The sequence below is a fragment of the Corvus moneduloides genome, chromosome 4 (assembly GCF_009650955.1).
Source record: "Corvus moneduloides isolate bCorMon1 chromosome 4, bCorMon1.pri, whole genome shotgun sequence".
In the NCBI taxonomy this organism is placed as follows: domain Eukaryota; kingdom Metazoa; phylum Chordata; class Aves; order Passeriformes; family Corvidae; genus Corvus; species Corvus moneduloides.
In genome coordinates, this window is record NC_045479.1 from 36,257,266 (window position 1) to 36,284,079 (window position 26,814).

The 26,814-nt window shown below is 37.1% G+C and overlaps 1 protein-coding gene across 10 annotated transcripts in view; it reads right to left on the reverse strand.

Annotated features, from left to right (window-relative positions):
* NAV3 (neuron navigator 3) overlaps window positions 1–26,814 on the reverse strand; it is a 528,805-nt gene that overhangs the window by 126,898 nt on the left and 375,093 nt on the right. For 6 of the 10 annotated variants that reach the window (XM_032107870.1, XM_032107871.1, XM_032107873.1 and 3 more), the window contains 3 exons: window positions 15,133–15,201; window positions 12,281–12,420; window positions 3,755–4,793 (listed from right to left, as the gene is read on the reverse strand). In XM_032107870.1, coding sequence (XP_031963761.1) covers window positions 3,755–4,793; window positions 12,281–12,420; window positions 15,133–15,201 — 1,248 coding nt within the window. Of the gene's footprint in view, window positions 1–3,754; window positions 4,794–11,196; window positions 11,300–12,280; window positions 12,421–15,132; window positions 15,202–26,814 lie in introns of those variants that run through there. The other 4 variants (XM_032107866.1, XM_032107869.1, XM_032107874.1 and 1 more) reach the window with 4 other exon arrangements.

Below are 26,814 nucleotides of genomic sequence, written 5' to 3' on the forward strand. Positions count from 1 at the left end.
GAATCATTAAGTAATTTAGATCAGAAAGATGTTCTAGTTGCCATCTGGTCCAATGACTTTCTTAAAGCAGGTCTGGTTACATTAAGTTGCTCAGAGCCTTGATTTGCTGGATCTTGGACATGCCCAAGGACAGAGATTCCACCTTGCTCCACAGCCTGCACCAAGTATTTCACCAACCTCAAGGTAAAACCATATTTTTCTAACTTTCAACGAGCACCTCCCTGCTGTAACTTGCATCTGTTACCTCTTATCCTCTCACCCTGCATTTCAGAGAAGAGCCTGGCAACATCTTACCTACACCAACCTATTAGGTAGATGAAGGTACCAGTTTCTTACTCTGCAGGGACAAAAGAAGTGCCAAATTGGTGTTTGTAGTCCAGCATTAACACTACAATAATATCTCTGCAAGACTGCAATTCAGACACTGTTGAAACTTCTCCCAGATGTTGTTATCATCAAACTAAAATTCAGATGGAAAATGGAAATTTAAGCAATGCAGAACATAGAAGTGCAGCTCAGGACGATGAGTGGTCAGCTAATTCTCTGCAGCAATTTCTATACTTTCAGCATTTAAGGCAGTAAGCAATTCCTGAGCACTACAGCCCCTGGGATTTGAGAGCTTCAGATTCTATATTTGAGCCATGGAAAAGAGACCTACTAAGCTCTCACACTGGTTACTGGAGGAGTCAGTAAAATAAAGCTGAAGTGCAGTACATGCATCCAGTTATAACCCAATGTTCTCCTGAAATTCAGAAGGATTTCTTGTTTTGTTTTCATCAATGTACCTTTCTCCTCCCATTTTCACTGTAGCCTACTAGGTACTAAACTTCTGGGTTACTCTTCTCCATTTGAAATTTAAGCACTACTAGGAACACAGCTAAATTCTAAGGCTAATTTCAATACAAGTTTAAGGGACTCAGGAAAATGGCACAATTTCCATCCTCCTACAATTCTGTCTAAGTAGAAGAACGTGTAATTTTAAGCAGTGGCTGGTGTACTTTAAACAATTATATGGTCTCTTATGCCTTCCTACTGTATCTCTCTTATCAAGCTTTCTGGCAAATAAATTACATCTACTTCAATCATGTATCAGTTGGACTCTGCGGTCAACTTCAGAGGGGACACATACGGGACTGTAAATAATATATTCACAGCCACATTTGAAAATAAATGATCACTTTCTGGCAGAATGGAAGAATTTAAATTATACCCATTTAGATTATCTCAAATGCAACTCTGACTGTTGCTGTTAATCTTTGAAGAGAAGTAATAATCCCATAAGAATTTTGATGTCAGGTGTTTAAGAGGAATAAAAATACAACGTGATATCAGATGGGGCAAAGGACCAAGACTGCAAAGCTGAGTAGCGCAATATGCCACTTGAGAACCTCTCAGTAAAACAGTATTTTCTATCTACTGTCCATTAATAAAAATATAGACTTCTTGAAAACATGGCTGTTAATAACTCTTTCAGGTTTGCATTACTTACTTAAAGAAAATACATGGCAATCTCAAAAAAACCTCCTTGGAATACTTCCTTTTCCTTACAAATCTTCCTTTTCCTCAAATCTATCCTTTTGGTTAACAAAAAAATATTTCAAAGTATGTGGTATCTGCAGGTATCAGCAGCAAATCAGAGAAAGCACTAGCTTACTTATGCTTGTGCTAGCAGTCTAAATAGATGACACAAGTATATTACAAGATTCTGAGGAACTCTGGATAAAAAACACTGTATTTTTACTAAATTTTGTTGACTTTTTTTACAAGGACTGCAGTACAAACTCACAGAGCCTAGATATTCCTCGTAGCTGGCAAAAAACCCTGTTAGTCTAAATGGTAATCATTGTTTACTAGCTCATATACAACTCTTACAAAGCACACCTGAATATTCTGTGTATTAATTGTGGTAACTGCTTTGAAAACAATTATGTTGAAGAACAAAAAATGTAAATACAGTACCCCAGCTCTTGCTCATTTCCACTTACCATATATCCATAGAAATAAATATGCCAACTTTGAAAATTTGGATATTTTATCCTTGGTTATATTTATATTTTTCTGTGAAATCATTGTGTGGTATTACAAAGCCCTCGAGATTTTTGAGAAATTTAGTTACTGTGTATTTTTGAGTCAGATTCTGCACAGAGTTAGAGAGATACATACTGAAGCAACCTGATCAAAGTCAGTCTTTACTCTGGGTTTGTGGCATTTTTTGAGATCAGACACTGGCTCTGAGAATTTTATTTTCATGTGAGATTTAACTTCAAATGCGGTCTCCTTTGCTGTTTGTTTGAAGCAAAGAGACAATTATTAGTAACGAATTTTACTGGAAGATGCATACTTCTATCACCCTTTAAAATTCAGAATACAGTTTGCTTCAAGACGAAGCTTAAAACAACACTAAGACATCTCTATCACACAATGAAATGGCATCAATATGTAGTAAAATAGCCATTAAAGAGCACACACATCTGAAGGCAAAGCATAGCTCCTTTTTCTCTCTCCTTATATATGCACCCTAACACATATGCAGGCTGTCCCGTGTACCACACTACAAATCCTCTGTATCACTGAGGTTATTCCAGATAGTCACATGCATATTAAGTGCATCCACTGATACATCTAATTGAAGCTCAAGAGGCTTCACTGCATATTAGAATAAGTATAACCCATACTGAGCCTTTTCTTCCTCCCATATGATTTCCTGAACTTATCAGTCATCCAAATTGGTTTTGAAGCTATGTTTAGTTGTGTGTAACGATATATGTACTTCCTCAGAGCCTACTTCATCACCTCTTTAATCTTTAGCCAAGATTATCGAGAGTACTACTCACTAACAAAAACTGGCAGTGTATTTTGCTTAGTAATGTATTTGTCATTTTATCAGATGTTAAATTTACCCACAACTGTAGCTAAAGCCCTCCAACAGCTCTGACATCTGACATCTGAAAACATTATTCAAATCACCCTGTCAATCTTTCTACACTTTTTCTATCTTCTGAGTTGTACAACAATGAAATCTCCCAGCTTCTCCTCAACTGCTCTATCATATAACAAAATAAATTCAGAGAAATGTTGATACATTTAACTGTTCATTTTTTTCCAGAGCCTTGGCCATCTGAAGACTTACTATTGCCTGTAAAAATTAACTGCCTCCAGGAAGTTGATCTACACCTAACTCATGTAGAAAACTAAACAGGAAAAGAACTGCAAACACCAACATTTTCTGTCTACACAAACTGTTGAAATATTTTTGAATACTTGTAAAAGTTTGTGTATGGTTTTTCTTCAGCTATCCACCAGTACTGCTACACATTCTGAAAACAACAAGAGTTTATTTTATGATCTTTTAGGAGAACGGTGAGTTCTAAGCAAATATTATCTAATATCAGCAAATAGATGTTGAGGTTCTTAGAATGCAAACAAGAATATTCACACTAGAAACCTGACTCAGCCGTGACCTTTCAAAAGCAGCACAAAGAATGTACCATGTGATCTGTATTTCTAATCAAAACACCCTGAATTTAAAATGGCAAATATTTGCAGTGGATTGCTTTTGTACAAGGTAAAGACTCAGAGCTCTTGTACAAAATTGTTCATACAGTAATATTTATTAAAAAATAATATTAGGAAAATATTGGCATGATGCTGTGACAGAAACTGGTGGATAACAGCGTGATCCGCCATTACTTTATCCCTTTTAGCTCTCTTTCCTAAATAGTAGCACAAACCCAATTTTCCTCCATGATCTTACCTATAAATGAAAGGAGCTACCGTGGCAGTGTTGGGGTGGCTGTATTGCTGTTGCTGAGGAAGCTGGACTACACCATTTCCTGTGCCCTGGCCACTGCCTGCAGCCATCGAGGCTGACAGAGCTGCAGAAGATCCTGGGGTGAGAGCAGCACTTGGTTCTTTCCCTTCAGAAGAAGCAAGACCAGAGGAAGGAGAAGCCTTCTCACTAAGCTGAGATTTTGGTGTTGATTGGGACTGGTTTCCTTTTGTAGTCCTCAGTTTTTCAACCTCCTTACTCCCTGTGCATGCGGAGGAAGTGCTCTGTTTTGCTGTTGGCACCTTTGATCCAGGTTTTGGGATCCCACTAGAAGATGATACTAAATTTTCTTTCTTGGCTGCTGTTGTCTTGCTTCCCTTTGGGATTAAGCTTGCAATTTTTGAGCTCTTCTTTGTAGATGATTCAGTGACCTGATCCTTCTCTTCCTTGACTGCTTTCTCAGTGCAAACTTTGTTTTTGTCCCTGTTCTTTTCCTCTTTGTCCTTTGGCTGTAGCAAAGACTTTTTATTGCTGAGATTTTTGCTGCCAGCTTTCGGAGGGGTTAACTTCGGTGATACTTTGGGACTGCTACTTGTGGAGCCGCCGCCGTTCACCCCACCACTTAAGACATCCATTTCACCACACTCTGAAAAGTTGTCATCCTCTCTCCCACTGTCACTGGGTCCTGAGCTCAGTGACAAAGGAGGTCTCAGAGCAGTCCTAGCATTAACCAGCTTGAATTTTTCCAGCATAGATTTTTGACCAGAAGAAGGGGGCTTAACGCCTTCAGAAGGGGGTGGCTTGAGCCTGTCTGAAGTTGGAGTAGGGGAGGTTGCGGGACTGGGCTGCTTCACAGACAGCATGGTAGAGGTCGCACTGTGTTTGACATTCATGGATTTGCTGCGCCAAGGCTTGCTGGCACTTGGAGAGGGTATGGCAGAGACCGGCTGCTGCCCGGTGCTGGTGGGATGCTGCACATTTCCATTCATGCCTGCAGAGGGGTGAGGGCCTTTTGGTGAATCTGCTTAAAAAACAGAAAAAAACCATAATGGTATAGTTACTCTCCCATCACCTGCTTGAAGGTGATGTCCTACTCCCCTGGCATTTAAGACACACTTACATGTGATCTATAATAAACATAATTTATATGTGCATAGAACATGAAGGATGCCAACAGAAAACACCTATCTTTCCTCCTGTGGAAGGAGGGCTTTGGTGGATCGATGCCGCGTTTTTTCCACAGGGTCCCTTGTGGAGACGCTTAGGCAGCACTCTGCCAGCACCCACGCGTGCACACCACCTCACCTTCGCAGGTGGTGGCGAACAGCCGCTCACACACACACAGTCTGTGCACGAACCGGAGACAAAGTAGTGACAGGGGTCCAACACACTCAAAGGAAGCAGGGACAAAGAACCAAGAACGAAACCTGAGTGTGGTTTTCTCTCTAAGGGTCCCAGGGCCGGGCACAGCATCAGAAGCGAATGGTCTGAGCGCTAGGGGGCAGAGGCAAGGGTGAGTGACGTAACAGGGGCCAATGGGAGAAGGGATGGGAGGGGGGAGAGAGTCAGTAACCTGTGGAATCTTGGTAAAGGGAGAACTTTATAGCACAGAGGTTTACTGAGAGACCACTTTCAAAGCAACGTGGGGAGTGTAAAGTGGACTTTGCCACCGCAACATCCTCCATTATGATGGTGTGGTTTAATACTTCCACAAGCCCAAGAAAGCCTCAGAAACACCTTCATTACATCAATTTCGTTATAAAAATCAAACCTTCCAGTTTAAGATTTTACTTTTAATATGTAATGAAGAAATTCTTCCAATCACCTGTTGATAACAAAACACTGAGACATAGAAGAAAAAAAGAATGTTACAATTCCGGCAGAAAACCAAAACTGGACAAAGATGGGTTTGATGTTTAGTGCTAGAAAACCAAGGTTTTGGGGAAAAGGAGGAGGACTGAGTAATACTGAAATTAAATGGATAAAATCAATATTCATAAAAGCAAAAAAGACAGGTGACTATACATTTTTTAGTTTTAAGTACTGTTAACAATATTTAGCAGCTCACTTCAGGAACTTATCCCAGTACACCTTCATAGGTGGGAAAAAAATTTACCAACAATTTCACTGGTGTCAGTACTTGAAAGTTATAGTGATATATCATCTGCACGGGTACAGCAATGATAGTTGGTTTGGGTCTGAACTCAGGTAGGTACAGAAGGCTCTGGCACATTCAGTACATTTATGTCACCCAGGACTTCAGTGAATCTTCAGAATGAATGAGAACAAGGCTCCCTCTGCAATAATCAAACGATGCCAGTAAATAGGTGTGATTTTCGTCATCTAGCCTTATTAAGCAAAACAAACCAATGCATGAAAGGGTTAAGATCTTCTGTATGAAGTTCAGATTCCCAAGACATATCTGAGTGTATAAACACCATCACTCCCAGAGCACCAGAGAAATGGAGTGGTAATGGCAATCAAATCATGTGGTACATAGCTATTTCAGCAGCTGATGTATTTTCTTTTAGTGGCGCTATCTTGTCTTGCTATTCAGCATTGAGACTGTCAATGATTTAGATGTAAGCCTGCCTATGGTATACTGAATTCTGTACTACAAAAAGCCCATGAAACATGCAGTGCAAATACAGTTTGTGTAATGACAAAAGGAGTGCTTGATGCCTGGCATACACACATAGTATATCATACTTTGGGGCTCCCCTGTCTGAATCAGATCTTAGAACGCTGAGGACATTTGTCCCTTCAGCACAGAGTATGAAATTATGCATCATTTCCATTTTTGCAGTCTCAGTCCTAAACCTCAAGTAAAGATTCAACTACCCATCTGGAAGTCTGAAGGCTGCTAATGCATTCAAGAAAGGCAGAATTTTGAGAATACTGAAAGGGAACCTGGTTTTCCTTTAACAAGAGAATGCAAACATAGCAAAATTTACTGCTCTGGATAGCATTAAGAAGTTCTAGTTCAAAAATATAAAAAAAAAAAATCTGAGCAAAAGTAACATGACAACATGTAACATTTTTACTTGTTTAACCCTATTAACAACTAGTTCCATTAAGCCAATCACCTCCACCTTTATAGATGCTATATAATTCCATCTGCCCAGGGTTTTTTGTGTACTCCTCAGCCTGGTATGCAAATGCCACAGCGCTACATGGGCAAAAAAGGTTGATGAAGGGACTGGAGCATCTTTCTTACAAGAATAGACTGGGAGAGTTGGGCCTGTTCAGCCTGCAGAAGAGACGACTGGGAGGGGACCTCATCAATGTATACAAGTATCTGGAAGGAGGGTATCAAGTCAGGCTTTCCTCAGTGGTGCCAGCAATTGGACAAGACACAACAGGCAGACCCTGATGCATGCAAAGTTCCACCCAAATATGTGGAAGAACTTCTTTACTGTGTGGGTGACTGAGCACTGGAACAGATTGCCCAGAGAGGCTATGAAGTCTCCCTCACTCGAGATATTCAAAAACCATCTGGATGCAACCATGTTCAATGTGTTGTGAGATGACCCTGCTTGAGCAGGGAGGTTGCACCAGATGACCCACTGTGGTCCCTTCCAACCTGACCCATTCTGTCATTCTGTAAATGAGCTCATTCCACCTTCACAAAAGGTTTCAAGCAGCTCTACCGAGTCCTGTTCTAAGCAAGAAAACATTCACTGGTGAGGCTTGCTTCAGAGTATTTTTTGTGACAGGTGAAGTTACAGAATATTCCCCAGGCTCCAGGTTGCAGCACAGAGCACCTTTGGTGGGCAGCTGCATAGCTGATCCCTTGGGACCAAGGCAGGAATTATGGCTGGGCCCCTGCTCTTGTCTAGTGAGCCTCAGATGCTGTAAGAAAGCCTGGGGCCAACCACAGCTGTTGGAAATTACTGCAGCCCTCAGGCTTTCTTAATTTATACCAGGAATCAGCCACAGGGCTGATAGCTCAGAAGTGGGTGTGCACTTGCACACATCTTGTCTTGCATTAAGCTAGCCCTAAATACACAGGAGGATTGGGATCTTAAGCTAAACCAGTAATTTTGCAGAAGAACAATTCACCATAAGAATATGCAATGCTGATGCAGAGTACATATAACAATCTGTGAACAGTGGGATGCCACTACATTCTGTTTTATTAGTTTTGTTACATATTTATGGCTTCAGGCTATTAGTTTAACTAAAAAAAAAAAAAAAAAACCAAAAAAAAAAAACAAAACCAAGAAGTGTTCTGATTAAAAAGAAGAATGCCTGCCTTGCCATATTTCCAGCTGTATAATACTAAACTCATTAAGGGGAAAAATGTAAAAAGAAGAGTATTTACTGTTTCATCAACAGCTTGTTCTGCTACATATATAGCAAAAAAATACAGGTTCCTGGACCCACTGGTATTTGTTTGATCCCTATGTCACAAACCATAAACAGCAACAAAAAATTACAGAGAACTTTAGCTTGCCATTAATCTTCAATTAAAAGGGCATCCTTAATGTTTCTGCAAGGAATGTGAACTGCATGCTCTCAATAAATATTGACAACCTGTCTGTATGTTTAAAAATACGGAATTAAAAGATCTATTTCCCCCTCACTTCCAGCACAAATGAATTACTTGAAGCTGCACACAATTAACTGCTTTCTGCATGTTCAGTTGGGCTTGGCTTTAGCTGTTCATTACATGAAACCTGTCCCCACCTTGTGGTGATTTTGAGACAGAGTGAACCCAACCTATGACAAGGATTTCTTATTTCTGTAAACTAAATTTTACAAGAAGTCAGTCTTCTATTTCAGGCTTAACCCCTTATTCCTGAGATGCACAGTCAGCTTCTGGTGAAAACAGTTTTGCATTCTGCTTGAGAACTCAGTGCTTCAGAGCTCAACCTCCACTGTAAAAGCACAGCAGAAACATCCCCAGGTGTTCAGTGCAAAAAGGGAAATCCTACCAGAACCCAGCAAGACCACGATGATCAAATGGACATTTTCAAATCCACTTTTCATAGGCTGTTGAACAAATAAAGGACATGTGAAGAGTTGAACTTGGGCCCAGTACATAATCAACCTCCTTTGTCTTCTGCGGCCTTTACTGTGTGCTGTGCTGCTGGAGAAGACAACCTCTGTAACAACAGCTCCTCCACTGCAGCAAAGTTAGGTATAATAATCTAAATATTCAGGCAGGCAGATCATCCACTTTTAGTCACTCACAATAAAAAAGGTTAGTAGAAAATGGAAAAGTTGCAAGGGGTTGCTACAAGGATATTTGAAGGAATGGGAGGTCTATCTAGTGAGATTAAAAGAATTCTGCTTATTCAATTCTCCCTTTCTAGCTTTCCGTGAGAATGTAGCTACCCCTTAGCAGCACAAGAGGACACCTGGAAAAATAGTGGCACCAAAAGAAACATACACCAACTAATTATAGATGTATATACTGGCCAGAGATGAGCAACAATTTGCATCATCACACAATAGAGTTCCAGGGCAGAGTTTCTCAGAGTTAGTATGGGCAAAATAACGAAATACTGTTAAAACTGAGTTTGGAGAAAACACAAACACCATTTTACATTAAATTATATTGAAAAGCTGACAATAAAACCCCATGACATAGAGACCTTTACCAGTGTTCAAATACACTGTTTCTCAGATCTAAGGGCTAAAGATCTGTTTTAAAAATGTGGCATGAATTAGAACATTATATCTTTGCTGTACTCAAAATGTGCTGCTTTTCCACCACCTAATAGCAATCTGAATAATAACTTCATTTAAATAGTTTAATTTTCCTAGTTTTATTTCTATCTTTATGTTATTAAGTCAGAGGCAGATAAATCTGACGTCTGAAAAGCAGGCATGTTCTTTGAAATCGAGCAGTAAGCTGCAAAGTCCAGCAAAAATAAAAAACAATTTCACTAAAGCTCCACAAACAAGTTTCAGCTAATGGCTTGTTTAATGTTTTGGTGCATTCTGTGTTTCTGACTTAACCAGAGCTATACACAATTGTCACTATACACCTGTGTCACACAATGGACCGCGTCAGTCGGTGGAAACTGGGCTCTGCTTTGCAAAGAGCAAACCTGCATTTGCTCAGGGGAGCCAGGTTTCTGACTGTGTTGAACTACTCTCTAAGCAACGTTCAAAGGAGATCATATCAAAGAAAGACTAAATAATGGAATACTAAATAAGAGACTGATTTCACATCTTCTTTGGGATGACCTTCAGGTCTCCTTTAACTCTGTGACTACATATCCATTCCCCACTGTGACTGAGTGACCGTGTTATGCAGGAATGGATTACAAGTACTACCTATAACTGGATTTAAAAAAAAATTTTATACTGTATATGTTTTCTGAGGTCTCCTTATAGCACATACAAGAAGGTGTACAACAGAGAAAAATGTAACAACAGTGGTCTGACCTTGAAGAGGTTTGGAGGTCCCAACATCTAACAGCTATTTACCTAGCACAAGTAATTTTTTTGTCTCAGAAATTAGGGCATATGGACTGTGCATCTATTAAAAAAAATGCTGTTAAAGTTATCTTGCTCCAAGCATCTGCATCAGAAGCAAAAATTGACATATAAGGTCTATTACTTGTGCTGCACTGGAAGGAAAAATCAGTTTGTTACTGTATGATGACACTATTTTTTAAAAAGAGGGGGTTTATATTATTGCTATAGTAAGGGTTGAAGTTTGTTTCTAAACAAATTCTTCAAAAATCTCAGGTTACAGAACATCCTAAAATACTTTTAAAAATATCAAAAAAGTACCTGGAAATCTCATTTTAATATTCAAAAATTAGTCACTATAATGACTAAATTTAAAATATAGCAAGGTACAGTTGATTTTCTCTTTAGGCAAAGTAGCAGCACAGTGTACTCAAACACAGGCTCTTGTGTTCTTTTAGGATATTATGAAAGATTATCACTTTGCTATCCTTGCACTTACAAAAGTAATTTTCTCTAATTTTCTGCTTTATACCCTAAAACAAACTTGTATTTATCTTTGATTATCATGCAAATTAATGTTTTTTCATGCATTCTGCTGTTTTGATAGGAAAAAAAAATAACAGATGGAAACATCTCAAATACAGTAGTCTGTAGATATGCAACATTACATCTTATATTTTCTGTAAAATTAATTGACTTTACAAAAAAAGCCACCCCCTTATCCTCTTGCAAGTGATGACTTCACTAAAAACCTCATCAAGGTTCTCATTCTCTGCTGTAAAGAAATGGGGAAGTAAAGAAATACATCATGCAAAAAGTCACATAAATGTACAACGCAATGCAAACCTTAGCAGTCAAAAGACAGTTTCCAAGTAATGAGCTAAGAATATCAGGATCTACAAGCACGTCTCACCTTGAATCATTTCATTCTCACATATTTCAGTAACAAACATGTCAACATTATGAAGCAATTCTAAAACCTAAACTGCTGTACATACCTTCACTCAAGCAGCCACATCTACTTCACTATTGTATTTGTGAACTATACAGTGTGTGCTCAGTTTTCACTCTCATCTCTTTCTAGTTTTAGCCTGGATGTCTTGACACAAACAAGTCCTTGGTAAAATAAAACCCACTATAGAACTATGTGAAACATTCAATCCTGATAGTAAAAATAAAGAAATAACTATTGAAAGGATGGTTTTATATCTTCAGATACAGCTAGGGGCAAAGCGTGTTCATCAGAATTTTGTAAAAAAAATCTGGATAGCTGCCTGTTGCTTGGATGAAGAACATTCACTGCATACTTGTTCCTCCCACAGACCCCAAGGATGCAACCGGGTACTATGTATATTGTATCATTTTCAACTGGATTCTAACCCAGAGATATGAATAAAATGCTGTTCATTACACAAAGGGAGAAAGAAGGGGAGGAAGGGGATAGATTAGTTACACAACTCAGAAAGCTGCATTTTTGCATTATTCTTTTTGAGATAAAGCCTGAAGAGGCACATTTTCCGGAAAAAGAGAGTCAGGGTGAGAGAAACAAAAGGACCCAGGGTACTCAGTTCATTGTCGCAATGGCTGCTCCAAATCCCTGCAAAATTTCATTTCACTTGACTTAATTTTCAATACTTTGTTCAGTATTATACACACACTAGGTAAGATTCTGAAAGAATAGATACATGTAACATTCTGGTGCAAATATAATATTATGATTCTTCTCCATTAGAGGCTAAGATGCAAAGTCCCCTGAAAATGATGGCAGTATTCCTTTGGGTAAGAGTAGATTTGAATTTGGAATAAGATTATAGGCATCCGATATGGATTAACTTTTACTTTGTAAAAGTCACCCTGTGATACTTCCATTAAAGATGAATACAATATAATTATGACATCTTGAAAGTGTTCACATCTGAACTTAAATCCCAACTGAACCACAAGTCCTAATTCAGACCCCAATTTCCATAGGTCTTCATTACCAAGTCTAAATACTATATTCACTTCTTTGGCCCTTGTGGATGTTTTTTTTACCCTTCTTGCGTGTTATGAAGAGTAAACTTAGTAACCTTAATCCCTTACCTTTTTCATTTCCATTTGCATATTGTGGAGGCTTGTTTTTGTCAATGCTGTTAAAGCTCTGACTTCTCCGATTTAAATTGGAAGCTCCCTGGACCTTGGTACTGCTGCCTGCAGCTGGCACCCTTGAGGGTCCTGGAAGCCTGGAATGGTGAAAAAATTTAGTGAGAAATCAGTGAGAAATCAGTTCATTTTATGAAATGAAACATATAGTGGAGACAGTATGCAAATATCAGATCACAGTTTTAGACCAATTAAACCCAATGAATCGTAAGCAACAACAAGCAGGAAGATTCAAATTAGTTAGACTCCACAAATGAAAATAAAAGCTTATCTTTACGCACACAAAAGGGAAAAAGATACTTTCTAGAGTCACAAGACATATAAGAAGATGCTTTGCATTTGCCGTTAACATTGCTAAAACAGATTCACCCTAACAAATATTAAAGTGCAATATCAATCTTTATTAAAATCTGTCACTTTTGAAGAGCAAGTATTAAAAAGATCGATTAGAAAGCACAGCAATACATAGTTGAGAAATATTTTGTATCTCTAATAAATGTTTCACAGCTGTGTTTAGCATAAAAGCTGTCTTTTTAGTTATCTTCTTCAGTTATTTTTCAGAAGGCTATTGCCTAAAATACTTCCACCTTACTATTTTAAATGGAAAATATTGAAAATACTTATTTTTATCTAGATGATACAGATGCATTTATACCTTTCAGATGGAAGTACATAATGTAGACTATACAGCGCATTTCTTAGTATCTGCTGCCACCATCTGAACCTTACTGTGTGGCTATGCTAAGGAAAAAAATGTAGATTCTTGTTTCTGGCATGTGTAAGCCTGCATCTTTTTAAATCTCTTTTATGCTGTAAAATACCTTAATTACATGCCTACTTCAAACTTTCCGAAGCACCTTTATGGGCACCCCCAATCCTTTCCAGTTCTGTTATTTCTTAGACAAAATTAACTGTTCAAATCAGTCATAGACTTTGGCCATAGGAGAAGAGTATCTCTATTCTGTTTCTTGCTTATTGGAATGATTTGAATAATGGCAGTGCAAATTATACCAGAGTTATCAAATTCTGTTAGTTTCACTTTATTATGAAAGAGCAGCATCAGAAGGAAGGAACAAAATCACATTACAAAGAAGTAAAAAACAGTTGATTTCTTCCAAAGTTTTTTTTGTTTGTTTAATATACTGGCATAACAGAAATGTTCAAATAATTTTATTTTCATTTGCAAACATATGTAAACAGATCCATATTCTCTTTCTTTACCAGTTTAAACCTCAGAGAACTAATCCACTAATTATTTTTATGTCTCATTCTGGCCGCCAGCCTGCGCTGCTAGTCTCTGCGCTGAGCCCAGAGCAGACTGTCTCTGCTCTGCAGCTGTACGCATGCTAACCTTTACCGTGACCCATGAATTCGAGTGATCTTCTGTTCCCTGAAGAATGCACTCAAACAAACTTAAAAATCCATTTTCTCCTTCTCATTACCCTAATTTGACAGGCAGTAAGAGCCCTGAGATCATTTGTCAGAGGTAATGACAAAAACAATGAAAAGGCATGTGCAACACTAGAAACTCATCTGTTCTGTTAAAATACAAAATAGTTCTGCATATATTCTGCATGCCAGAATTCAAGAACTTGCCACAATGAGAACATTATGCATGAGGTCATTTTCTCTACACACTTTCCAGTTTACTTCATTTGCTGACTTTTTTAATTGAATTCAGGTTTTAAATTGCTCTTGCAGAATCATGTTAAGCAGCTAAGGAAATGCAAAGAAGAGTATAACAAATAAGGGACAAGTCACATACCTCTGAACAGGCTTCGGAAACACTGCCACAGATTTAAAGTATTAGACAATAAGACTGTTAACCTTGACATGTTGAATGTGGACAAGACAGGAGCATCAGCAATAAGGAAAACAAAGACCTATAAATGCAGGTGCGAAGCAACCGGACCGTGGTGTAGCTCCTTTCAAGCTATCACCAGCAACTCGCATCGTGTTAGTGTTCCGTACTGCGAAACGCAATCTTTATTGTAGATGATGCAATTTAGAGTTCATTGGTCTCACCAATGAACTGTACAGCAAAGGTATAATTAATGAACATGTTGATTATTCCCCCCCACAGCCCAAAAAAAAAAAAAAAAAAAAAAAAGAAAGCTAGAAAAAAGAGTAAGCTTTAGACCTCAGCTTCTTTTTTCTACAATCTGGCTTGTAGATTTTAGTGCTCATGGAAATGACAGACTAAAAATACTGACAAAATCTGAAACAAGTCAGCTCCTACACACAGCTCTGTCAAATTCACTGCGAAAACAAAGCCTCTCATTCATGGGGACTGTGTGCAGGCTACTCTTGATGGAGCAGAAGTCTTGGAAGTCATTCTTTTTTTCTGCTCTATTTTGCTTCTGCATTAACTCAACTCTGTGAACTCAAACTTTCAGGTTGGTTTGTTATATTTGTAAAACATCTAGTGGGAACTGAGGTGGACTCCCAAACTTCTTTTCACTCATGACTAAAGTCAGGAATTGAGCCAGAAAGAACAGAGCACTAAAATCACCAACTAATCCTTCACATCCAATATTTTACATGCAGAATACAAAGATGCAGGATACATAACAACCAGAAATATTGCTAATATATGGTACAAATCAGCCAACTGGCCAAAAGCCAATTAATACAAGGCTTTTCTGTGGCAAAGCTCACCATCGCAAAGCTTGCACACATAAAAAATTTACACATTGTTTAGTGTCTGCTTAAGTCCAAAGGATAAAATATCAATGGGCATATACTTGCTTGAGTATCACTAACAAGCAATAAATTAGAGATATTTAACTGACCTAGAAGCCTTTTTTTGACTGGTTGCAATTCCACTGTGATTAGACTGAGTTGCATATCTGGCTGTGAGACTGTATGAGAAGAAACAGAGAAATTGAATTAAAGAATTTCTTTGAATATGTATAGAAAGAATACACTTACCAGCAAACTATGAGTTAATGAATGCAAATCGAACATGGATAGAAAACACAAATTAACTGGCAACAATATGAAACAATGTAAACATGCATATTTTTATGAGAGATGCAATGAACAGATTATGAAACAATGGATACTGTTATAAAATGTCTCATTTGCTAGAAATTATCTTATGAATAGAAAAAGCGAGCAAATTTCCACTGAATTCCTGAAGTATAGCTCAATTCACACAGAATTTACTTTAAAACATTGTACCCTTTTTTTTCCCCCATGAAAAGCACTAAGCACAAATACACACCTACTGGTCTCCCCAGCAACCTGACTGTATTCACAGTAGGGCTGTTAGGAACAGATCTGCTATACCAAATTCAACGTGGATTCAAAAAAATTCCTGTTAAAGCAAGGTGACTCTCCTGACAGTAGAGCTATATGGAAGAAGCACCCTGTCACAAATTTTTTTACTGTTACAGCACAGGTCACATATGTGGTGACCCAGGCAATGTATCAAGAGGCTGCATTAAGAAAGCCCTGGCATGTGCTTAAACTCACTGTGAAATTCCACAGGAAAATGCACCTTTGTCTACTAAGGCATCCACGTAGCATTTCTGCAACAGAAGACATGCTATACTATAGGGCTAAAAACTGTGTGTTCCTTTTGACACCCAGCAACCTGGCATTACTAGACAGCAAATTATTTCCTCTAATCTTTTAGACATTTGCATAGGGCATATGTAAAATATATGGCCAAGGTACAGCTTTCTGATAGGTAATTTCAGTTTCCATAAACAGGTGCATCCTTTGGGATCCACACAGTCTAAAGCTGTAGACAGGTGCCTAAGCCAGGTGCAATCACAACATCAAACTCCTTGAATTATTAAGGAAGTCATGGACAACTGAGTAAGCAGAAACTCTGATAGTCACAGATTTCTTTTGTTTCTCAAAGTTCTGAATCTTCCAGAAATTCTTCTGAGTAGCAGCAGAAACCACAGGGCTCTAGTCCCAGCTTTACAGACTGGCACCACATATTCAAAGCACCTGCTGGTGTTGAGTCTACCAGAACGGTGTTAAGCAATTTCTGCCAGTCCACTGAAGCAGCCAGCATGAGTGTAAACCAGATGGGAGAAGCTGTCAGGTAAGAAAAGTCTTCCCTTTCTTAGCACTGCAGTGCTGAAAAGGGGCAAGAAGAAAGCATAAGCCAAGGGACAACGTGAGACTGGAATGGGATGTGGGATTATTGCTACTTTAACAAATTAAACCCCAACAAAGGGTTCAGAGCTGCCTCTGTTCCTGCCAATTAAAAATGGCACATTTGCACATGATGAATATAAAAAGAAGGAGAGTACTTCAGTCTTTAATGGGCAAAAAGGAATCATTCAATATGTAAAAGCAGCATTCAATTCTCTGACATATATCTTCAGAGTAATGCTGACAAATTACTTTTTTATATGACCATAGCTTCTGTGGATATTATAATTACTTATAATAATATCAAAAAAATTTTATAATAATTTCACTTTATGTATTTTTATCTATCTAGTTTTTAGTGCATTGTATTATATTTCACTTGCAGCTATATGTCTTAATAATGTCTGGACTTACAATGCAAATGTGACATAGGTTGTTTTACTGAATTTGCTACATTTGTGCCTGGCATAATAGTCCATCTTTTGAGATGAGATCTTTCTCTCATCTTCTTTTTCCAACATACTTAAAATGAAGGAATCTACAAATGAATAGCTGGTTATCTGAGTTGACTAAAATAAGACATTTGTGAGAAAAATTGCATGTCAGATAAAACCTTAGTGCATTTATGCTGTAAAAGGTGGAATGATACACAGTACAATCAACACAGAAAATAAGATGGGAAAGCAGAGTGAATAGGATGCAGAGCCTTAGTGTATCACAGCATTTCTACCTCAAACAACACATTCCAGAGTAAATGGAAAGATCAGAACCCTTAATCTCAGTGTTGATAAGCTAGCCCACAGACTTTAAATAGCAATAAATACATAAATACCTATCTGATAATGCTTGCTAGAATGCTTTCCTTCTTTGCCTGTTAGTTGAGACTCCACCCACCAGCAAATTCATGAAACATCAGCCTATAGACTGCTTTCAAACTTTCCAGACAGGCTTGAAAGGCATTGATGAAAGTATCAATGTCAGTAATACACGATTTGTAAAGCATGATTTCCACTGTGACTGAATAAATTTATTTTCCAAAGTAATGTGACAAAAGAAAGGCAAAAAGATAATTTAAAGCAGATGCATCAAGTTCCTAATGACTTTAGGTTTTCCTTCTCAATTAACTCTGGATGTCCTGGGCCCATGAAAGCTTTGCATGGATGCATTTCCCAGTTGCTGGCCTCACTTTTCCAGATGTGAACTGCAACACTGTTGCAGACTAGACTTTAGTCTAGCCGTTCTTCTAAATGTATAAACAAATATTTACCTACTGCCCTCTGTCCTGCCAGATAATTGTCTGTGGGTAGTATCTGTCAGTCAGGAAAAATAAACCCGTTTCGCTTAAAACAGTTATTTTTAATGCTTACAAATCCACACCATGATATTGTACGTACGTGTCTTCAATAAAGCAGTAAATGGATTTGAACAGATCAGACAGTATCATTTTAATGCTACAGCATTCAGGATGAGGAAGGTTTTACTTGTCAGAGGGCTGGAAAAGGGGATTTTGAAAGCCTCTGGTTCTCAGCAGTCTGCTACCAGAACCCTTTCCACTGTCAGGATACTCATATCGGCAATCATCTACACCATGTACAGAGGACCACGCATCATGCTTAGCTCTCCTCTTCCAAATAACACACAGCAGAAGTGAAATAAATCCTGTCCAAAACAGGTAAAATGGCATATAGACATCTGATACCAAATCCCTAGAAATAATCTGAACTCTGTCTTCCAGGTGGAAGTCATCAATATTTTGTCTTACAAACCAGGGAAACACTAGTCAACACAGCAGATATGAAATGGTGACAACTGGGAAATTTCTTTTGCTGTGAGAAAATGGAATAAACATCCTTAGACTGTCCAGAAAGGCAATCTAGCACAGAGGTAGCTGAGGTAGCATTGAGAAGAAAGGACAGTGATGTTGCTGACCCCAAGGTGCTGACGGAGAACACCTGTATGAACGTCTGTATTGTGCTGACTGGTTGCAGGAACCAGGACTCTGCACAGTGCCACATGGCTGTGCAGCACAGTCAGCTGCATTGGGGACCTATCCACCATGTTCCATCAGGATGGGGAACTGATAGAGGTCATTCATTTGCAGGGAGGACACAGTTACAAAATGGTCCTACAAGGTGTCGAGGAAACTAGGAAATCAATATAAGCTACAATACAAAATGACTTTATGTGGCACTTAGGGACAGGTTTTAGTAGTGGCCTTGGTGGCACTGGGGCCTAGCAATTGGACTTCATGAACTTACAGGTCTTTTCCAACCTAAATCATTCTATGACTCTACGAAGAAGGAAGGCAACAGATTGTTTGACAATGGATTAAACTACCAGAGTCTGTCTTGTTGCCATACAGTATGTCAGAAAAAAAGCAGGTCCTTGAAAGTGGGTTAACACATAAAGCTGAAGGATGAAGCTTTGATAAACCTGAACAGAACATGAATCAAGCTAAAAATATTTTAACCTCCTTCTTCAAAAAGTAACCCATGCAGTGACACCCTGAATATCATCTACTTTTTATTAAGTCTTCCAAAGGATCAAAAGGTTCATGTTACATCACACTGTCATTTTCCTATAATGTTAAGAGTCACATGGTGGTTCTAAAATGCCAGCTATGCACTATGTTAAAATTAGAAAAAGGCAAAGGGGTTTGTAGTATACAATCAAACTCTTTCTTCCTTACTAGCATACTTGAATTTTAATATGCTGTTGATCTTATAAAGTACATTTAATCTCTAGTGTGAATGCACTCCAGAGCTGTTCAAGACTTTTATATTAGAATGATTCTCTGAAAAAAGACTAGTTTAAAAAGAATGCTTTTTCAATGTAAAATTTTCCCCAAAAGGTCTCAGTTTCACTGTGCACCATTTTTTTCTTTTTTATTGTATTTTATTTTTTTTAATAAGCTACTTGGAAGCTCATCATCCTACCGGTTGAAAAGCACAAGAGATAACATTCTAAGGTCTACCTGTCCAAATTCCAAGTGTGCCTGGAAAGATGCCACAGGAAACAAAAGTTTCCAGGCTTCTCACCATATAAAACAGTTTGGGCAGGTAGAAGATCCCTGATTCCTCAAATATATAGGCAAGGAACACTGAGGAAGAAACCAAAAAATTGAATTTCTGTACAAACAATATTTTTCAGACATTTCTTTTCCCTTGTTAGCCCAGTCTTGGTGAATTAATATATGGCTATATCTACATATATGCATCTATATATCTACATTTATCTATATCTATACGTATTTATTAATTTGTAAATAAGTTAACATTTAACATTTATATAAATGTTATATATGACTGTGTACTTTATAGATAGAGGTATTTTATCTGTGTATATCTGACACATGAACACACATTCATTTTTTCATTCACAAGAGGAAATGTCTATGGCTCAGGCAGTCCTAGCTCATACCCTGTCATCTGTTCTAAATTAGTAGGACATTTCTCCTTTCCGCTCTTTGAACTTCTGGCATCTTATTCAAGAAGTCTGTCTCCAAATGATTCATGCTTGGAGGTACAAGTAAAACTATGTTTTCAATGTTTTCCTATTGTTCACAACTCATAAAGCAAAATGCAGATAACCCAGTTTTGCATCAATATTTATGTTCTTGCAGAATACAGAGACTTGTAATAAGAATGAATCGTCTGCCACAGTGACCATAGCTTTCCTGCTTTGGTCCCCGTATTGTAGTATAGGTATTTTGTGGAATTTAATGAAGGAGTACAGGAATCACAACATTAAAGAAACAAAATGGATGGCTAGCAATAACCGTGTGTTGCAGTTTAGGACACTGTGCTACTTAGCTACTGTGCTTAGCCTAACCTGTAGCACACCTAAAATGCTGTCTTTTAAACCTTACTATTTTTCTCTGAACAAATTGGACAAGTGGATAACAGCGTGCTGCCAGAACTAGGATTAGGCCCTTAGGGACTGACTGTACCCTTTTATGACCTTATCTCCATACCATTTATGATCTTATACTTGAACAAAATTATATCAGAGTATCTGCACAGAATCATATGCCACCATTCAGCTTCAGTTTGATACAATAAAACTGTAATAAAGTTTTTTCCTAGAGGGAATGGAAATGCAGGTGACAGAAATGCTGATGCTCTTACTTCTTCAAATCTATGCTAATTATCTCTTGAATCTTTGCATAGATTTCCAGAAAATCCACATTCATAACACATCCTAATGTATGGCTGGGATATAAACCTGTGTCAGTCAAAAAATTATCACATGGTTAACTGTTTCTACTGACAGTAGTAAAATACATTTGTAAGCATTTTGTTTGGTCTCCCCATTGACTTTAAAATGGTAAAGAGCTTTGTAATATAAAGAAAATACAAAAGATTCTACCAGTATTTCAGCTATTTTCCCTTAAGTATTTTCAAAACACAAATAAATTCCTGTAAGCCTCGTGAATTTTAAATATAAAAAAATCTTTTTTTTTTTTCACTTCTATTTTAATCTATTTTCCACAGACAATGATTGCCAAACAGCACTGGCTATGCTTCTTTAGAATTTATACAGATTTTGATTTTGGAGTTTTTTTGGTAAATGAAGAGAGAAAGTAATTGCCTCCACAGCTTCTAACTGTAATGTTATTTCATTAACTGACACCTGCAAAACCACAATATGTAGACTATCAAATTTGTTGCACAGTCTGTGAAAATAGTAAGAGATAACAGTTGATAAAAAGGACTGACAGAAGCAAAGAAAGTAGCAGTACAAATATAAAACTATGACTTAAATAAATCTAAGAATGCAAGGAAAAGACTGGGCCACACATTGGTATAAAGGAATTTATTAAAGAATATATAGGAACAAAAAGGAACATTTTACTTCCTAATAGGTAAAAATGGACTCATACAACAACAACAACAAAAAAAAAAAAAAAAAGAAAAAAAAGAAGATTGCACTAATTTAATATAGCTACCCTTGCATTTTACACATGTTGGAATTTTATTTGCCATATACAAATAATTATAGGCAATCTCCAATGTTCACAAGACATCAGAATTAAATAGGTGACAGGTCTGGGAAAGTAATAAATGTATGGACATTTGCATCAGATTTCATTTTCAGAGAATGAGAAGAACTAATGAATCTCAGTAGAGAGTGAGGGTAGAACAGCAAAGAATGTCTTAAGGGAAAATAACTTCATTATAAATCTTCTATTCCTTCAAAAGGGAATATATAAAAGATTGTATTTAAGTGCTACAAGGATGAATGGAACACTACCCATTAAATTCTACATGATCTGGATTAGCAACAGTGAAAATTATGGCCAAAGTGCATCAAAACTGACATATAAAAGTAAAGAGTGGCAAGGGTGACACAGGCCAGACTATGAGAATATTTGAAATGTACAAAATGAAAATTGCCATTAAACTGATTTAAAACACTCTTTGGAAAACTGCAAGAACAGACAATGTGAAAAGATGACAGTTGCATTTTGAACTGCAAACAAAAGAGGAGGCAGGGAAAAATATCGTTCTTGAGCAGAGGTAATTCATAAACAGAAGAAATCAGTGTAACTACATGTCACAGGTTCCTAAAGAAAATGTTCAGACATACAGCAGATACTTTGCAAGGAGATAAAATGGTGTGTAACAAACAAGGGGAGATACCAATCAGCAAAGGACAAGTTTCAAGGATCCAGCCCACAGAAGCATGTAAGAAGGTAAAACATACAAGCAGTTTATGAAGGATTGGTAGTGAAATGGTCAAATGGGAGATGAACAGTTTAAAAAAATCTGAAATCCTATTGAGAGACTAAAAATACTTTATAATTTAATTTTTTAAAATTTTAATTAACCTGAATGTCACCTTGAAACACCCTTTCTCCCATTATTTGAAGCTTAAGAAATGTTAGATATCTTCTTAGAGAGGATGGGTTACAGGGAAGAAGTATATGAGAAATACATTCTTACTACTGCTTTGTTCTGTCTTTTCTGTATGAAGGTTATTAGGCAGGTTAGTCATTTGCCACTGAGACATACTAAATTCTTTATTTACTTTAACTTCAGGACAAATATGACGAAAACTTTGTTTCTGATGTTCCTATCATTGGGAACCTTGAGGACTATAATGATTGTATCTTTGGGGAGTAGAACAAAACGGGGACAAAGCTGACGTGCAAGGTAAAATAAAAGGTTAAAATAAAACTAAATATCTAAGGGCCATTTGAAGGTCAGCTTCCTGCAGATCCTGGAACAATCACATTAAGCAACTCATTCTGCATTATCTCCCAGACACATAAAAATACATAGATTAGATGAATAGTGCTTTGTTTGCTTAGACCCTTAATAGTAAACAGAGAACAGAAAGAAGAAACAAATATTTTCCTAATTTTTCTTCTCTTCAGTGATTTGATAATGATTCTGTAGTGGAAAAAGCAGGAACTACCTACCCATTTCCCTTCACCAAAACCAAGCGACTAGCAATGGCAAGAGCTAAGGACAGCAAAGGGACTTGTTCCATCACTTTCCTATCTGTTAACCAAGGAAGACACACAACTATGTACACCTTCCAGTTTCTAGCCTATGTCAGTGCCATGCACTTGATGTCGACTGCTGCAACCATATTTTAAACCTTGAGAATATTTAAATGACGGCCTTTTTCTAAACAGAGTGATGTAATCAAGATTGCTATGCAGATTGCTACTATTCTGACATGGATCTATTTCAATTCATAACCATAACAACTACATTTTCATTACTGTATTTCACACAGCACAAGCTCTGTGTCCAATATGCTTAATTTCTTCCCTAGTACTTCTGAGCAGCAGGCAACATGAAACCCTCTTCCTTGCAGTAGTTATATATGCAACTCTCTATAGAAATCAGCTACCTAACTTTGTATATATGCCCACAAAAACCAGGGTGCACTTTTAATATAACAAATTTAACAAAATACATCTGGACCTCAAGCTGTGCTCATCATTCCTGTACGTGATAAAATAGTTTGTCTGTCTAGGGGAATTTTTCTGACAGCTTACTGAAACCAGTTACTGTCTAATCTGTAAATGAGACAGAACTTCTTTCATCCACATGTGTTTTCTCTTAGTATCTGGGTGGTTGAAAGATCATCACCACAGATGTATTGCTCTGATAATGGAATCCACTAGCAAAGCGAAGCATAAAAATATAATGTAGCCATTGTTGTCATCTATCTGTACTGACAGATATAAATAAGGCCACCAGCACTGTATTTTTTAAAATAAATCTCAGAGCTGCAAAAAAGTCATAAGGAAAGAGTGAAGTGCCAACTTCAGATTTCGAAGTATTCAATTCCCACAGTTAGTCATGGAAGAATATAGGAAATTTTAGGGTAAAAAGAAATCAGAAATCACATCTAAAACTATTCTTTGTCTTTGGTTACCATTAATTATTTGCCACAGATTTTTTCACTGATGGTCTAATAATTTCAAAGTTTTTATTATTACTGGTACAAAACTATGATCATCCATAAAGAAAGTATGCTTTTTACAAGGCAATTTCACTTACCATGAATCAACTTCCTTCATTCTTTTTACATTTAATTTGAAATGTTGCTGTTGGCTGTAGGATTAGACAGGCTAATGATACTCTTTCAAAAGAAGAATCTTGCTCGCCTTCTGTGTGCATAGTTTTCACAATTCTGATGTTGGTCACAGATTACATGGGAATAGGAATGTTAGAGTATTGCCACACTGACCAGTTATGCATAACCTTGTAAGGAGCCTGTGAAAGAAGATTCATTATCCTCCCATGCAAACTTTGCACTTAGGGAAGAGAGGTTCCTCCAGAAATTGGTTTAATTACATTCCTGGTCTGTATTGCCTCCTAGTCACCCAAGGACAACTAGACTCCTGAATTAGTCTCCTGAATTCCCCATTTCTGCACAAACCTAATCTGTCCAGTCTTGTGATATTCTGATTATAACCTTCCCCTGGGGCCTCTTGCCTTAGCAAAGCAACCTCTGTATGAAGCCTGTAGAGTCCTAATATAATTTGGTGTCGGTTTCAGTTTTGTTGACAAAGGGCTCAAACACTGTATAAAGTAGCTTGTCTTTAGTGGCACACGGAATGGATTCGGCCACAGTAATAATCACAGACTGATCATTACTGAGGACATCATAATCTGCAAATGAGGATGAGTATCATCTTCATCATCATCACCATCATCATCATCACCGTCACCATCAGCTGCAGGACCAGTCTTTTAAATAAGGAGATGCTAGCTCTGCACATACAAAGACAAAACTTTCTTGGTCTTCAGCAAGGCTTGAATGCTACAACCTCTGTAATTTGAATATCTTCAGTGTGACTTCTCAGAGGTATTTCCCTCTCCCATGTATAATCTGTATTTCTCTTGGAAGAAGTGAAGGGCATCACTTTCTCGTTATTTGTTTAATAAAGGAAATACAACAGCTTTTTACCTCTTAGGAAATCAAGTTGAAATTACACAATATGTTTATTATATGTTAGCTGGAAGCAACAAAGAGGATAACTTTTCTCATAGAATATTCTAACCTAAAATAACCTCAGTTATTAATTGAAACTAAGACATAGTTTCAAATACTTAAAGTACAACATGAAATGTGATTGATTATTAAAGATCTAAAAAAATGCACTAAGTCAATATAAAGCACCCACCTTTTTCAGTGTATATATTTTGCTTTTGCTTACATGTATTCACGCATACAAGCACATGGATATCAAATGCACTTAAATATACAGAGTGCATCAAAAAGACATCTTTATTTCTCATGTGTCTAACAAAGTAGATACGTGTGAGTCTTCCGGTACAATAAAATACCCGTGGTTTAAGAAGATGATTTTCAAAATACCCTTGAAAAGGTACTCAAATTAGGTTTGAAGCATTTTGCAATTATTGAAAAAAGATTCATGTCCCATTCACATGCTAGCAGCTATAGTCATTATCTGGCTTCTGCCATAATAATAAGGTAATTTTTCTTGTTCCTTTCGAAAACCTGAAAGAACTATTTCTAGGTAAAAGACCACAGGTCAATTTAATGGAAGCTACTCTCTGTTATGTGTATTTGCCAAATATTTTTTCCAAAATCTACACCATAAGGGATTTTCTGCCTTAAGGCTTCTACATACCAAACCTTTCCACAGTTATGTTAGAAATGTTAGAAAAAGGAAAGAATCAAGAATTTTTAAAAACATATTCATAACTGCAACACAGTAATAAAAAAAGGCATACCTGCACAATAAATGTGTAATAATAAATAGCCTTAAAGATTAACATTCACTATGAAAGGATAAAATAGCTTGTTTTATCAACAGCACTTCAGAAAAACAGTAAAATGACTCCATTATTGATTGATAGCAGTTAGATTATCTATTGAGTTAATAATTTCATATGGACAGTGTGAAGGATGTACATTAATATACACTTCAGATTTTATCACTTTCCAAAATTCTCCATTCAATGAAATATCTAGGTTTCAGTGTCTGTATGAAGCTACTTTTTGCCAAATATATCTAAAGGTCTCAAGTGTCCCATGGAGCAGTCATGTGAATTCCTCAGGACCTTCTAAATCATGAGCCAGCTCAGTTATGTTGGTTGCTTCTGTAATTATTGCTGAGACACACCTGACATGAAAGCCATCATAGAAATCACTTTGGGGAATCATGTAAGCTACCTGTCCACATTTTAGATAGCAAAAAGTGGGCAAGAGGAAAGATGAATTTCAGCAAAATCATCTTTTCTTTCTTTGATTTATATTTTGGCTTCTGTGTAAAAAGAAGCTTTCATTTACTCAGTAGCACCTTTAAACTAAAAAGGTGTTTGGGAAATATTTTTAAATTATTTTTCAAACTATTTATTTTAGTGGGGAAAAAAATAATTTAATTAAATGACTGCTATGAAAAGAAGTGTTGCTAAGTCCACCACAGAGAATTCACATCAGTGTACATTTAAATATGCCTATCTATTTGTGGAGAACTTGTTTTCACATGTGGTCATTTTTCTTAGAAGAGGACATATAATTTTATGCTAATTTCTTTATATTACTTCAAAACAGTGAAAACTGAAAAAAAAAAAAAAAACAAGAAGAAAATTAGTATTGAAAGAAACTGTATTTCAGTTTGTTTCTAAGTTCCAGGGCTCTGTGTTTTGGTAGCAGCTCATAATACTAAATAGATGCCTTTAGAGTAAAAGATAGAAACCTCTCATACAGGAGAAAGTTTTTAGTAGTAGGCACCTTTCTTTATCCTTAAAAACTTAAATGAAAAATATATGGATAGAAAAAACCATATTTCCTCAGGCAATACAGAAGTTTATAGTGACAAGCATCAAACTTCTGTATAAGCAAGCAGAAAAAAAACATGCTTCCAG